This window comes from Lygodium microphyllum, chromosome 9 (genome assembly GCF_053477565.2).
Source record: "Lygodium microphyllum isolate KBCC chromosome 9, Lygodium_microphyllum_v1.1.10, whole genome shotgun sequence".
Lineage (NCBI taxonomy): Eukaryota > Viridiplantae > Streptophyta > Polypodiopsida > Schizaeales > Lygodiaceae > Lygodium > Lygodium microphyllum.
In genome coordinates, this window is record NC_141143.1 from 148,519,025 (window position 1) to 148,535,365 (window position 16,341).

Below are 16,341 nucleotides of genomic sequence, written 5' to 3' on the forward strand. Positions count from 1 at the left end.
ATTTCTATTTTAAAGAGATTGTATTCTTGTTCATGCTTAATTAATGTGAAGGAACATTATCTTAGAAAGACTAATTAAAGAAAATGATTGAGGTGTGTCAAACCAAATCATGCTAGGAATAATTAGCAAACTAAAACAAACCCTAGAGGGAAGTGGGTAGCTAGATTCCTAATGGGTCTTGCCAAAGGGAGGGTGGTTTCGATTTGTTGAGAGGCTTCCATCACAATTTTAAGCATTAGTTTTAGGAAAATTTAGGAAGAGCTAAACACTGACTATCCTAGCATGTCATCAATAGAACCCAACCAATCCCATTTTAGAGGGATGGAGCTAAGACTGCCTATGCCACCTAATCAAGGGTATTAGCCCCACCTAATCAATCCAAGTTATAGGGTCACTATGGGAGGACTGCCTATGCCACCTAATCAAGGGTTGCATTTATAACTACTGTTGCACCTTTGGATCACATTGGAAGCCCTTGTCACACTTACATTCTAATTTGGTGGCAAAAGGAGGGTCACAAAGACCCCCATACAATAATGGTTTCAAACTTAGAACATGAGGGATTAGAGAGGTAGTGTCCTCATTGGACTTGTATCATCTAACTTTCAACATGATAATGGTTTCAAGCTTAGAACATACAGGGACAGAGAGGTATTGTCCTCATTGGAGTTGTATCATCTACCTTTCAACATAGGAGGGCATACTAGGCTGGTTTCAACAGCTATGAAGAGAGTGATGGTGACAAGCAAAGAGTCCTTTCACAACGAAAGGTGAAAAAATACCTTACCTTACTGTAACTGTAGTGATGCATTGTCCGGAAGCACATGATAGAGGTCCGGAAGCACATGGTAGAGACAAGACATAGATATTTTGTATAGAGTTACACATGCATTTCGGCATAATATACAGAATCAAATCATATACTTGCAAGTTGCTACTCATGCAGTCGGGCATAATATACAGAATCGAGTCATATACTTGAGTCTTGCAAGTTGCTCCTCATGCGCTAACTTCAAAGCATGTGATCAATGATTAAAAGGGCATAACGTACTCGTTGAACATGCATTGGCTTCAAACTTCAAAGTGCACAATTTTACTACTTAACGTGAAGCACGTTGTTTGTCAACACGAGTGTTCTGATTCTCTGAATCTGTCGTTCGGACTCCGAAGCAATGTTTTAGGAATTTAATGAGGAAACCCGTGTCAATCAGAGCCTACACTGTACGTGTGAGTTAGAGCAGGTCAAAGGGCTCAAAATTCAGTACAATTGCCCAAATTCTGCAATGTATCTTGTTGTGTGGACCTTTTTGAGAAGCGCAGTTTAAAAAAAGCGTTGGAAAGGTTTGTAAACCGATTTCCGTTCTCAAGCAAACAGTAAATTTGTGTCGTGTCACTCGTCACGTTGAAATTAGGCCCAGCGTAATAACGCAAAATTTGCAATTCACGTCGTCACGCTGAAAAGAAGATTAACATAGTAGTACTATATGTGCAATTTGTCGTGAACGGGCACTCAGGGCAGTCTTAGTCCATGAGTTGTTCCTTAGATCGTGATTCTCTGTATTCTCCCTCTCGTACCCGTTTGCTAGTTAGTAGACAATATGGTGAGTAGCGCCTGCTCCGAAGATCCGCGAAACGTTAGCACATTCATTTGTGGGCGGCGGCGTCCCATGGTCGCTCCAGTATGGAGGGAGATCCAGGGCGCTTCCGACTGGAAGGGCTTGCTGGATCCGGCCATGGACGACACACTCCGCAGCGAGGTGATCCGCTATGGCGAGCTGACGCAGGTGTGCTACGACAGCTTCGACTCCACACCGGAGTCTAAGTACTGTGGACGCTGCAAATTCAGCCGCGCCAAGCTGCTAGAAAGCGTGGGCATGGTCGACTGCGGGTACAAGGTGACCAAGTACCTGTATGCCACGCCGGCGATCACGCCCTTCCCAGGTGTGATGATCTTCCCGTCAACGGACGCCGTGGCACAGTGCAATTGGATGGGGTACGTGGCAGTGTGCGATTCGCCGGAGGAGATGGAGAGGTTGGGCAGGAGGGATATAGTGGTCTGCTGGAGGGGGACGGTGACGTCGATAGAGTGGGCAGAGGACTTCCGGGACCTGCTGGTGCCGGTCAGGGGGCAGCTAGGGGAGGAGGGCGCTATTACAACCGACGAAATCAAAGTGGAGCGAGGATTTCTGGACCTATATATTACACCTGCGAGATGCTCGCGGGCAAGCGCGAGAGATCAACTGAGAGGGGCGATTCGGAGGCTGCTGAAGGAGTACAAGGACGAGGGGCAGCAGATGAGCATCACCGTAGTGGGCCACAGCCTCGGGGGGGCTCTCGCGGTCGTCTCCGCGTACGACCTGGCTCTCACGGGCCTTAACGTGAGCATTTCACCGGAGGTTATTCCCATCACGGCCTTCACCTTCGGCAGCCCGCGCGTCGGCAACACGCACTTCAAGCACGACTGCGAGCAGCGGCTCCGCGGCCTCAAGATGCTCCGCTTCGCCAACAAGAATGACATTGTGCCCAAGGTGCCCGGGGTCATTGGCAACGAGAGCACCCTCACGGCTTGCAATTGTTGCCTGCCCCTCTTCGACGATGCCCCCTGGAGTTACTCCCACGCCGGTACCCTCGTCCTCCTTAACAATGAAGTGTCCCCGTGTCTCCAACCTACCGTCAACCATCACTTCCGCCATAACTTGGAGGTTTACCTTCACCTTATTGATGGCTATACTGGCGCCGGGTTACACCAGGGTTTCGTATCCCATGGCCGAGACCCGGCCCTCGTGAACAAGCATACCGCACTCCTGCTGGAGAAATACAACATCCCGTCTTTCTGGTGGCAGGACCTTAACAAAGGACTGCGCAAGAATGCTGATGGTACGTGGTCGTTGCCTGAGAGGGAGACCGACTCCGACCAGGACGATTGATCTACGCCTAATCGTCCTACGCTTTTCAGCAATATGCCAGGTACCTACTCAACCTGCCGCGATAGGGCAAAAAAGCCATTCTACGTGAATTTAAAAGTTATACTACAAACATGTAATGAACAATCTTTCATGTGTACGTACATAACAATTCAAATACATTAAATAAATTGCCAATGGTTTTGGTATATTATAAATATGTAACGAACAATCTTTCATGTGTACATAATAATTCAACTACGTTAAATAAATTACCAATGGTTTAGTGCAGTAATTATGTATCCTTGGGGATAAATAGGCACATAGAACAATGGATTCCATTGTAAAGGTTTACTATATATCTAAACCTTTCTTATCACGTGTGTTCAAGGCTTATTTAAAGATCATACCTTTATTTGTGAATTTTCTTAAAATTTTCTATTCAATTCATGAACGAATTTTTTATATGACACCCTTCTATATGTGTGAAAATGGTATTTAAATAGTCATTTCCTTTTAACCCCATGTGATATACTCACATATTTGTGCTTGAACCCCCCACCCTACCCCCAAGATTTCATCATTGGCTAACCTAGAACCAGGCAGAGGTGGAATATCCTTTATGTGGTGGTAGATAGACTCGCCAAAGCGACTCATTGTGTTTTCATAGAGACCTTGTTTACAGTGCCTCAAATAGCCAACTTGTTTGTGGAGCATACGTTTAAATTACATGGGCCACCGCAAGTCATAGTTCATGATGGAGATACTAAGTTTATGAGTATTTTTTGGTAAGTGGTTTCTAGCTCAATGAGAATAAAATTAGCTCCATCTACAACATACAATCCTCAAACCAATGGCCAAACGAAGCAAATAAATAAATGACTTGAGACATACTTAAGACACTTTTTCCATGATGTGTGACCTACACGAGATTCATGGAGTTATCTCTCTAAGTTTGCCTACAAGAACTCCACTCCTTTCAAGGTAGGAGTCTCTCCCTTTGAGGCTTTGTATAAGTACAAAGTGCCCTTTCTATAGTTATGTTTAGTGAGAAGGTAGATCCTCAAGGAAAATAAGCACTGGATTGCATGTAGACCTTACTTGAGAAGTGCAAAGTGAATCTCAAGATAGTATAGGTATAGGATCAATAACACTTTATGTTGATGAGAGGAGAGGCGATCTATGAAGTTTCAAGAAGAAGAGTTTGTACTTTTAAAGGTACCTAAGTTATGCTCTTTTTACTCTTGAAGATGGATCTAGCTACAAGTTAGCAAATAGGTATTATGGGCCATACATTATTGTAAAGTGTATGGGTGATTTGGCTTATTGCCTAGAGCTCCCTTCCTCCCCAAAGATGAATAATATTTCTCATGTGAGTCAACTCAAGCATTTAATTGGGTCCCAAATGAACTCTGTGGAAGAGCTACCATGTATGGATGAAGAAAACATTATTTAGTACATTCCTGAAGAAGTCATAGGACAACATGAGAAGTTCTCTTATCTTTGAGATGTTATTTTGGCTGAAGATTAGTTAAATTTAGTCCCTATTTACTATAAATAACCCATATACAAAACTACATTTTAGAATATTGTTTACCCTAGACTAATGTGACTGCAAAGTGAAACTTATATGATTTGAAAGTACCTGGAATGAAGCTTTGTTTTGACATATGACAAATACAAATCATTTTCACTTATTAATGTTAAATTAAGTGGATGATCTAGAAGTGGAATGTGAATCAACTTTCATATTAGAATTCAACTTGAGACTTCATTGAAATGCAACTTTAATGACAAATACATATGTAAACTTATTGTTAATGTGAGGGCTTGAAAATCATCGAAAGATTTTGATATTGGAATTTAGGATTATATACAATAAAAAATGCTAGGAAATTTACTAATAGAAAAAACCATGTGTCTTATATCATGAATAACTTTAACAAATAAAGAGCATGGAAACTTCAAAGTGATATTATAAAATAATGTTCAAATATATGGATAATTATAACTTTGAATTGAAATGTGGGCTGACTTTTAGATTAGAATATAGCTTGAGACTTCACAGAAATGCTACTTTAACAAAAGACAATTATATAGATCAATTGATGATATAAGGCTTTGAAAGCCATATAAAGATTTTGATATTTTATATCAAGGTCACTTAAAGAGTAGCTAGCATTATAATGAACATGGTTCATATTGTATGGACCAAATCACCCATTTGAAACCTTCTTGATAGTGCTATTATGATTATAAAGATTGCTACCACAAACTAACACCCAAACTCCTTCCATTGGCTTAGGATGAAGCATACACTTCTTGTCAAATCTATCTTTGTTTTTAAACCTCGCTTTCCTCATCACATCATTGCTAGCTCAATTTCTTCATGTCTTCTTTCTAATTGCCAAATATATAGAACATCAAGGTCTTTCCTATTTATATCTTCCTCCCAAGATAGCACATTCCAAGCACTAGCAACATCCTCAATAATATGATAGACTTTTGACCATACATTAATTCAATAGGCATATATCTAGTTGTCACACTATGTGTAGTATAATCATCACATAAAGCATAGAGAAATAGTCTAGCCCACTTCCAAATCTTTCTATGCTTCCATGAAATGCCAATTCTTCAACAAATATGTATCAGCCTTCCTTTAGATCCTCTTGAAGTCTTGAACAATCCATCCTTCTTACCTTGATAATATGCTGAAGTAAGGACCAATTAGTAGAGCCATTCATCACCATACATATCCTCTGAAAAATACTTAAGGGAAGAAATTATATCTTCTTCATCCTCATGCCTAGCTCTGGATAATATATCTATAATTGGATTATCTTTGCATGCAATATGAGAAAAATTTGGGTTCAAGGTTTTGATGTAAGTAATCCCTCAAATGTAGCAATGTTTGGAGTAGAAGAACTAGTAATCCTGTCAAGTACATGTGAGAAATTTATCTCAACAACAATTGAAGCTTGAATCAAATAATCTTTATCACAATTCAACATTATAGCCACTCCCCTTAACTCCCATTTTATCTAAGGATACTTTTTTTTATATTGCTTCACAGCACCTTGGTACCAAGCCTCGTGATATACCTATATTGTTCATCATCTTGCCCAATAGCCCATCCAATCCTTGTAGGACTAGTATCAATTGTAATAATGATAGGCCTTTGTGGGAGATCTCGCTCAACTGCCAAGACCCACGGAATGCTTATTGCTTCAAGTGTTCCAAGCCGAGCATAATGGCTACCTCTCACATAGCCAATGCGCCATCCATCTCTATGGGTGTAGTGAGCTTACCTCCATGCCCGATTGAGTTACCTCCTCTCCCAAGCACTCCAATAGCTCCATGATCCAACTGCAAGCTTCAAGCAAGCTCCATCCTCAAGCTCCATGCTGCAAGCTCCATTGCCACGAGCAAGACAAGAGAAGAGAATAGAAGAGAAGAAGAGAGGAGAAGATGGAGAGCTTCTCCTTCCCGGTCCCTCACCCTCACACACTCACTCCCTCACACTCTCACACTCCCTCTCTCAAGCACAAGCTCAAGCAAGCAAGAAGAAGAAGAAGAAGAGGAGAGCCACTTTTGGCCACACACAAGAATGAGCTTCTCATTCACTTTTCAACTTTATATACAAAACCCTAAAACCCTTTCGGGCGCTCATCCCCTTATCTCCTTTTTTACGTGGCCAACCGTGGCCTAGGCCCTTTTTCCCATTGTCCTCCTATCTTCCTAGCTTCCTTTCCACCGCCCGTCTACCTTTACAAATTGCACGGGTGAGAGCTCGACACTCTTAAAATAAATCATGGTGCACCTTTTGTGGTTTATTACAATAGTATAGACTCACACTTTTTTTTCTACGCCTTCTTCCTTGATTTAGGACTTTTCTACATTTCTTATGTTTCCAGATCCTTCTTGGCGCTCCTTCATCTTCTGTTTTACTTTTTCCTTGGCCTTGTCTTTTACTTTAGATTTTCTATCTTTTTCACCTTGTTTGTTTGAGGGTTAACATTACCCCCCTTCTAAACGAGTGCCAGTCCCATGGCACTCACCGTCGTAGGTAGCATGCTTTAGCATGCACCGAAGACGTGGGTGGCAAGGACATCAGTGGTTGCCTTGGAGGATTTCTGGTGGTGGATAGATGAAGGTCGTTGGGGCCATGTTGTTGGTGTGGGTGGCTGGTGGTAGGGTGGTTGGAGCTGGGGGTAGGTATGTTTCTTGCTGGGAATTGCGCTGGGGGCTAGCACAGGTAGTGGTTTGTGAGGATTTTGCACAGGCCAATTTTTTGGTGGGCTTGCATGATAGGAATGGTCAAGAGGTCAGAATTGAGTGATGATGAAGAGTTGATGATGCATTTGATGGAGTCTTCAATACCTGCGATTGAAAACCTCGCATATATGGTCTCTCCCTGGGGGTAGTGCTAGTCTTCTTATCGTGCACAAGACGTAGTTTGATTAGTTTGGAAGACATGTCGAACGCTGAGCAAGCTGAGGGTATTGTCCGGCACTTGAGGACCCAGATTGTGTATACATTTGGGTACAGATATTATGTGAGTGCTCGTGTATATTTAGATATTACGTAGTTAGAAGGCCGCTGGTCTAGTTCCTCGTAGCAATGAGTGGATGAAGCAAGGGTTCGATGGAGTGGAAAGAATTGTCGATGCTGAGGAGAAGTACACTTGAAGGCTTCTTGAGACATCATTTGTGATTTTGGCAACACGATGTAGTATAATTGAGCTCATTGGGGCCTTAGCTTTGGTAGCTGGTGACTACTTATAGTGGTTGAAGAGTACAATGTACTTTCCATGGTCTTCCATGGCTTACTTACCACTATTGATTGCAATGGCATTGAGATAGAGTGCAAAAAAGAATTGTGCAAATATGGTTCAGGGTGACAGGTCTAACCATGGGCGAGACGAGCTCCCTAGGTATGTCATGCCCTTGATGTGCCCTGAACAATTGTGGGTGATGTTAAAGGGCTAGAGGACTAGGGACGGAGCCAACCGACCAAGGTCACTGAGCGTACCTAGTTTGAGGACCCCTAGGTGCTGTGCTGTGATTGTGGATGCTTCTTTTTTTTTATTTAATTATTTATTTATTTATTTCTATTTGTTTGTTTTCTTTTTTTTCCTTTCTCTTTTTATTCTTTCCTTTTCTTTTCTCTTTTTTTAAAAATTATAAAGAATAACATGAGTACAACCATAGCAATACTTTGAGGTTATCAGTCTTTCAATTGGATTGGGAAATGTCGAGATTCAAAGGTTGTGAAACTAGATATTACAGCAATGATTGTGTCATAGCCTCGTTGCTAGAGAAACAGTTGTTGAGATGGAAAGATACATTGGAGATTTTGCAAAATCTCTTTGAAACGTGCAATGTTGGTGTAATTAAGGTAACAACTGCCGTGAGTACCAGGTGTAGAGTTTGACCTAGAAAGAGAGAGTGGCTATTGATAATGCTTTGGGCCATGCAATGTGGGCGATCGGCAAGGGTGATTTTCTCTTTCAACGGTGTGGCTTCGTCATGGCTCTTTGTGAGGTTGGTGGTCTTGCGGTGATTTGCGCATTGAACACTTTCGTACAAAGACATGTATCGTCCTACACATCCACTTGACACTTCATGGGAGCATATGCAAGCCACATGCACAATTATAATGAACAGATGCAATACAAAAAGATATTACTTTATCAAAATCCTATGGTATTGACTGCGATGCATATCATCGGTGCTTGTTAAAGACATGACATATATTAGTAGTAGGAAAGGGAGGTTTGTATAGTTGGAGAGCCCACCCCTTTAACAACTTAAGGACAAACAGTTATGGCAAGATGGCCTTTGTTAAGCACCTTATACAACATAGGGTCTATTCTATTTGTATGAGGCAGGGTGAGTTCGGGTGGTCGAGCGACTGGAGTTGTGCTGGTGAGGGGCTCCCATCAGGCTGGGCAAGGAAGAAATCGGTCGGGACCCGAATGGTGTAGTCCCTGGCGTAGCTATTTCAAGAATGCTTTTAAATAATTCATCACATTCCCTCTTGTTTCTAGTTGCCTTCTTCTCTTTCGAGCACTTGGTGCCCGAGCATCTGGTGGAGGCCTGCACAGCCGAGGTTGCCACCCTCCGAGCATTCCCTTGAGCCTTCGTTTTCCTGGCCTGGGAAGTTTTGGCCTATGTCTGAGGTGGTGTCTCTTAGAGCCTCTTTTCAATGTGTACCTCTTAAGGGTAGGCACATAGCGCTCTGGCAGAGGAGGTTGTGATGTATGCTCCCTCCGACGGTGAATAGCTTCCTTGCAAGCAAGCTGCACTAGGTGCTCCATGACGGCTACTATGGGAAAACTTGCCAAATGTGAACCAAGGGTTAGGCCCTGAGGGAGGATAGAATTATTCACATGAAAGGGATTAAACAATGGATCATCAAGTGCATATGACAAGGGGTGCAGTGAGGTGAGGCATGCAATGTTTGTTGTAGAGGGACAAGCCCCGTGATGATATTAGTCCTGCTTCGACTGCGGGGCATATTCCAGCCATTAGTAGATCTTGGCTTAAGCTAAGTTACGGGGACTAGTTGTGATGGAGTGGAATAGGGCTCGTCCTTGGAAGGATAGACCGAAAAGGGAAAAGGCGTATAGAAGGGGACATCGCCCCATCTATACCCTCAGAGGTGTTGGTCTCAGGGCTTCCTATGGTGGTAATGAGGGTTGCATGCCCTCCACCTAGAGGCGGGAATGGTCACATGACTTTTGAATGTGTGGTGAGAGGAGGACCTGAGGAGCTCAGCTTGTCAAACCCAAAATCTTGTGTGTGTTGGTATTATCTATACATGGTCACAAAACTCATTGTTTATTTATGTACATATTTATGAATCCATGTCACTTTGTGAGGATAAAAACCAATTGTAGAACTTAGGATTGTACTGGAGTGTGGCACACGCATCCAGTACAAGTGGCAGCTTACTCAATAACAATAGATATTTTGCAACATCGAGTAGCATGGTACCTTGTTCGAGTCTACTAGCAACATGTAGCTCCTCCTCAATGAGAACTTTATCAACCAGAGGGTTCTCTTCGCTAGTTCCGACTAAGTCCATACCCCAAATGGCAGTCAATACTCGAAAGGAAGTCGACATCACATAGGTTGGGTCTCTTTGAGACCACCATTTGGCCAATCGCTCCTCTGAGACTGTCAAAATCTAGGCTCCCAGTTCAGCCATTGTAACGCGGTTTTTAAACCAACATTTTTTAAATTGACTTGACCCTCTGATTGTCACTTTAGTTTCTCTATCTCTAAGGGATTTGATTAGCAAAGCACATAATTGAATGTCACAGTTAAGCATAGTTCATCGGCTTCCTCGTCAGAGATGAGTCACATGCGTTCATCAAGAGCCTACCATAGTGCTCATCAAGATGTTCTTACTCTTCCCAAGATAGGGGAAATGCCAAGTATTCTTCAAGCTGCTCCCTAGGGAATGCGCCCATGTTTGCAAGGACGTAGATACGTGCGAACACTTTGAGCTTAGCATCCAACTTAGTTAAGCATTCTATGACACTTCTATGTTTGATGAGGGCTTGCTTAGTTGCTATCTTATGCAAGGCTCTAGGAGTTTCCCTAGGCTTTAACATAGTTGGGGGACTCATACCTAGATGAGCAAGATTGGTCAATGCTAGGATTATATATGCTCTTGGGGTTTGCATGTTTCTCCTGAGGCCTTGCTGCTATTGTGTCATGGTTCTCCTTGGATGTGACCGGTATGGTCTTGTCACCCTGTTGTGACAATGTTGTATCCACTCTTGATTGGTCAATGCGAGTTCTGTTGTCAGTGGATTGAGTGTTGCAAGCAACCGTTGATGGTAATGGTTGCTTTGATTTTTTAGAGCACACGGATGTGTCTGAGGTTTCACCACTGTTAGGAGAGATGTCAACGGGCTCATTGGTAGATGGACTTGACGCTTTATTCCTTAGCTCATTAGCACTCTTGGTCTCAATCTTCTTAGTGTCTATAGCCACTAGCAATTGCCGTTGTTTTCTCCTCTTTTTCTTGGGCAATTGCAGTTTATCCTTTAAGGACTCAGGACCCTGAACCAGGTCAATCGCTGATGTGTTTGGTTGGGCCTCAACATTCTCTATCTCTAGTGTTTCCTTATGGGGCATGGCTGCGGCTTGCTAAATAGCCTTTCTAGGTTGATTGGTCAGATGCATCCTCTCCTTGGCCACCTCTTTGAGAGATCTCTACTCAAGCCTAGGCTTCAGGTGCTTTGGCAGTGCCATGGGTGTCAAAGATGTTGGCTGCGACACCTCTTTCATAGGTGAATAGCCAAGGACGTCTTCCACCAGAGGTGTCGTCATGGCCCGAGGCTGGGACTACCGTGATTCCTGATTGGAAGTAGTAGCTGCTCATTCAATGGTCATGCTACTATTAGTCGACTACGATGTCGAGTCCTTACGTGGATTGGAAGTGGCTGTGTCTTTTTCTGCCCTTTGTGCATTCACTTGTGTGGATCGAGCATCAGTTGAGCTAGTCACGATGTATTGAATAAGCATATCCTTAGGCGGAGAACTATGGGTGGTGTCATGTCCCACCTCTTGGACATTGGGAAGCTTATATGAAGATAGAGATTGGGATTGAGCAGTTGCACTTAACGACTACTGTTGTGCTTCTTATGTCCGTTTACGAAAAGAGGGTGTAGGAGATCTTAGACTCTTAGGTAGACTTGGCACTGTCTGAAATATTTCTCGTGGCTATAAGATTATTGTGCCATTTGCTTTGTTGAGCAACGAGCCTTCTTATGAGCAATGTTGTGCCTGTTGTGCTCAATATCCTCTTGGAAAGTCAAAAGCTCCTTGAGCACTAGTGGTCTTTGTGCACGCTCAATGATTACATCTGACATCTGCTTATTAAGCATGCTAGGCTGAGGCTCTTCCCTTCGAATACTCATGTTTGGTTTCTTGCCCTAAGACCTGGAGTTTCTCTTAGATTTCCTCCTATGCTTCCTTACTTTTGATGCAATTTGGCCTTCAGAGCTGATAGAGGTGGTTTAGCAGGGAGTTTTGGTATCCAAATCCATTGGTTACCTACATAATACCCTTAAGCACATAGCAACGCTTTGGATATCCATCGCGGCGTTGTGCTGGCTTTCCATCAATACCTTCGTCTGTAAGGCTTGGGCTTCTTTTGTGGTCTTCTACTATATTTGTAAGTCCAAAGCCTATCCTTGGCATTGTCTCCTAACCTTCTTGTTTCAAGCATGGCCTCACTCACTGGTTCTCTCTGTTCAACATGTGCTTGTATCAACTCTTTCAACAAGTCCTAGCTCTTATTAGTAGGATTGCACGTTATATCAGCATCTTCCTTGCCTTTCCCTCAAGGTTCGATGAGGTCACCCTTGCTAAAGGTTGTGACTATCCTCACACCCAGTAGTGTCAAGTGTATCAACTGTGCTACATAATCAGCCTCACACTTTGTCGCCCTTTTGAAAGGTCTTCCTAGGAGGGTTTCTTTCCCACACTTAGCACTACGTGGAGGAACATGAAAGAGGATAGGCAAGCTTTCCGTTTCAATAGTTACAAGGATTTTGCACTTTCTAATAAGTGCTTGTGAGTGTCCCCCATAAGGACTAAGAGTTGCATTAGTCGGTGTGAGCTCTGGTTGGCCTAGTAGGGTCCATGTGTCATAAGCCAAGATATTAAAATCAGCTCCTTCATCAATGAGAGCATCAACAATGTGCTCTCGCTTCACGGTGAGTTTGACCCTAAGATAAGTAGGTGGTACTATGTCTTCATCTTCCGAGTCTTGACTTATAATTTTAAGCCTTCTAAGAAATGCCCTTGAGTCCCTAACTGCACAACTAGATGTGGATTCTCCATTGATGTCTTGGGTCGTTTTTGTGCAGTGTTGTTCAAGGAGCATCTATCATCAGGACTGTCATGTCTAGTCATCCTTGCAGTTGTAGCTTGATGTTGTTGCCTTCCGCTTTGACTAGATGCAGTTCGAATGCATCTGATACATGTTTCTGTGGTGTGGCCCTTTTGCCCTTGTTGGCTAGATTGGCCCATTGAGGTTTTAGGGTCTTTGTTTGTCTTTGTTCGGGCATGGGCTTTTGGTTGCTCTTTTGCAAGTGAGAATCCATGCTTGTATAGAGCCATGAATACACTAGGATCTAACTTGGAGGACCTATCATGACACACGTTTTCTCTCCAACCTACTTAGGGGAGGCGTAGAGGAGGCAAAGCCCCCTCTGCGGGGGGGTTCGAGAGGGGGGGCAGTCCCCCTGGTCCACAGGGCCATTACTGTAAATGCCATGCGTGATTTGAAGGACCATTCGTAGCCAAGTTTTGAACTACTTGCTCTAGATTTTAGTCTAGTAATAGATCTATGATGTGCTTTTGGCTCTATGTGGTCTCTGGTCGGTTTCAAAATCTACAGGTTAAATTTTTGAAAAAAAAAATCCAAATTCGGCCCAACAGGTCCAAATTGCAAGGGCCGAATGCCCAATTCAACCTGTCCGAGGGCCAAGGGCCGAGTCAGGTGGGCCGAATGCAAGCGCTCTGATGGGTGAATTCAGTCGGTCCGAGGGTTGAGTGGGCCGAATGGTTCGAGAGCTGAGTGGGTTGAGGGTTGAGTGGTCCAAGGGCCAAGGGTTGAGTGCCAAGTTGGGTCGAATATTAAGTTTATCCGACTGGTCGATTTGGATGGGCCGAGCAATGGGTGTCCGAGTCGAGTGGGTCGAGGGCCGAATACAATACGGGACCAATGGTCGATTCTGGGATTCGACCCAGAATCGCCATGGCTGAGTGTGACACGTTTTTCACCGGACTCCAGAGAATTCATCACGCCGAGCGATCGCGGCCTTCCTACTGGTCGAACACCTCCCCAGATCCAAGCTACTCATGAGGGAAAGGTGTGGAATTACCTGCGATGGGCAAAGAACTCTTTGATGGCAAGATCAAAGCAAGTCCATGCAATGAAGGTTTCTCTTCCTCTCTCCAGCTCTCCTGAAACCCTGCAATGCAAAATGTGGTCTTCCTTGCTACTCCTGGCCCCTTATCACCCTACCCAAGCCTGTACTCACCTTAGTATTGCTCTCCTCACCAAGATTTAATCCAAATATTCATTTTTTGCCCTTCTTTTTCTTGTTTCAACCTGTTATACACAGCAACAGAAAACCACACTGTGTGCTCCAATGTTTTGCTCCTATACTTTTTAAATGCAAGAAAAAATCATAAGGAAAATACCTACACTACTCCAACATGCTTTTCCAAGTCCAAAAAACCCAAAACCTACTTGCTAAGGAGATCAAATACCTCTTCAAACTCCCTCGCTTCCTACCTATCTACCTCAAGCACCGGTTCGTGGAAAACCCTACTTCGATGCTCAATTTGAAGTGCCCAAGCGCTCAAGGCTTGAACCATTTGTCCTAGCAACAGAACCAAAATGTGGGAGCTCTCGCTCAACCTCCAAGACACACGGACCACTTATTGCTTCAAGCATTCCAAGCCGAGCACTAATGGCTACCTCTCACATAACCGGTGTGCCATCCATCTTTATGGGTGTAGTGAGCTTACCTCCATGCCCGATCGAGTTACCTCCTCTCCCAAGCACTCCAATAGCTCCACGATCCAAGTGCAAGCTTCAAGCAAGCTCCATCCTCAAGCTCCACGCTCCAAGCTCCATTGCCGTGAGCAAGACAAGAGAAGAGAATAGAAGAGAAGAAGAGAGGAGAAGATGGAGAGCTTCTCCTCTCCGGTCCCTCACCCTCACACACTCACTCCCTCATACTCTCACACTCCCTCTCTCAAGCACAAGCTCAAGCAAGTAAGAAGAAGAAGAAGAAGAAGAAGAGGAGAGCCACTTTTGGCCACACACAAGAATGAGCTTCTCATTCACTTTTCAACTTTATATACAAAACCCTAAATCCCTTTTGGGTGATCATCCCCTTATCCCCTTTTTTACATGCCCAACTGTGGCCTAGGCCCTTTTTCCCATTGTGCTCCTATCTTCCTAGCTTTCTTTCCACCGCCCATCTACCTTTACAAATTGCACGGGTGAGAGCCCGGCACTCTTAAAATAAATCATGGTGCGCCTTGCGGTTTTTTACAACAGTATAGACTCACGCTTTTTTTTCTGCGCCTTTTTCCTTGATTTAGGACTTTTCTGCACTTCTTGTGTTTCTAGATTCTTCTTGGTGTGTCTTCGTCTTCTGTTTCACTTTTACCTTGGCCTTGTCTTCTGCTTTAGATTTTCTAGCTTTTCCACCTTGTTCATTTGAGGGTCAACAACCTTCCACTTTCATAATCAACCTTTCCTAGTGTTGGTGCTATTTGCAAAAGGAAACAAACAACTTTTTTATTGATTTTGTAAACCTAAATTTAACTGTTCTTCAATAACCAATAGAGTGGCAACAACAACATGAGAAAAGTATAGAATTCAAGTAAGCTAGAATGCACAAGTATCCAAGAACATGTGTACTTCTAAAACACTAATATATTCCTCTTTCATCTTCCCAATCACATCCACCTTCGCTAGACATGAATGTCTCCCATATGGTTGATACATATGGCCCATAATCAAGGCTTCCCTAACTACAAAGACTAATTTTTTCCTTGAAAGAGTTGGATTTACCTCCTCAAGCTTGGTTATGATCTTTTCACAGTCAACTACATGATCTACAACAAACTTTTTGCACCCTTTTGAATCCAATGTTTCATCCTTACTTTGTTGGCACATCATCAAGAAAAGGTATGGTGAGTTTTGGTATTAAGTCCTCTAAGATTATATTCATAGCATTCATCACATGTATAAATGAATTACTTTCCCATATGGTAAGGTACACATTTTCACAAATCCCAAAGGTGTTTTCGTAACTGTTGATTGTTAGCCAATTGCAATCAATCATATCCACAATAAAGATTATAAAAGGAGTTGAATAAAGGTGACTAACAAAAAATTTGGATCTGGTCTGATTGTGGATGAGTTTGCAAAAAACATTTGCACAAAAGGTCACTTGATGCATATCAAATTCTAGAGACCCTTTCGAATCACCTGTTTAAATATAGAGTAGATGATGACTTCAAGATACCCATCCTTATCATTTCATTCAACATCTCAATCTATTATAGAAAATGAGATTTGGGCACTAGAATAAGTCACAAATTCTATAGGGTAGATCAACAACTCTACATTCACATAGCCAATCTCCTATAGTTGAAAAGCAAATGCCCTACCATGATTTGATAGCATTTCCATAAGATAGTATCTCTCCACATAAGTAAGAAAATTCCCACAACCAATTTTTAGCTCTTTTAAAGTTTCTACAATAAATTTATGCCCAATTTTCTTTGGATTCCTCAGATTTTGGTTGTCATAAGAAGCTTGCTCTATTTTTTCAATGCTAGTAGAGGGTAATGGTGGCAAAGCAATAAGCTTCCTTTCCCATAGT

The 16,341-nt window shown here is 42.9% G+C and overlaps 1 protein-coding gene across 8 annotated transcripts in view; it reads left to right on the forward strand.

Annotated features, from left to right (window-relative positions):
- The first annotated feature begins 1,334 nt into the window (after positions 1-1,334).
- The window catches only part of LOC148031693 (phospholipase A1-Igamma1, chloroplastic-like), a 41,124-nt gene continuing 26,117 nt past the window's right edge, over positions 1,335-16,341 (forward strand). For 7 of the 8 annotated variants that reach the window (XR_015691934.1, XM_087685265.1, XM_087685267.1 and 4 more), the window contains exon 1: positions 1,335-2,967. Coding sequence is in view for 7 of the 8 variants with exons in the window: in XM_087685265.1 (XP_087541391.1) it covers positions 1,599-2,927 (1,329 nt within the window). In the remaining variant the exon portion in view is untranslated. The remainder of the gene's footprint in view (positions 2,968-16,341) is intronic. The other variant, XM_087685262.1, reaches the window with a different exon arrangement.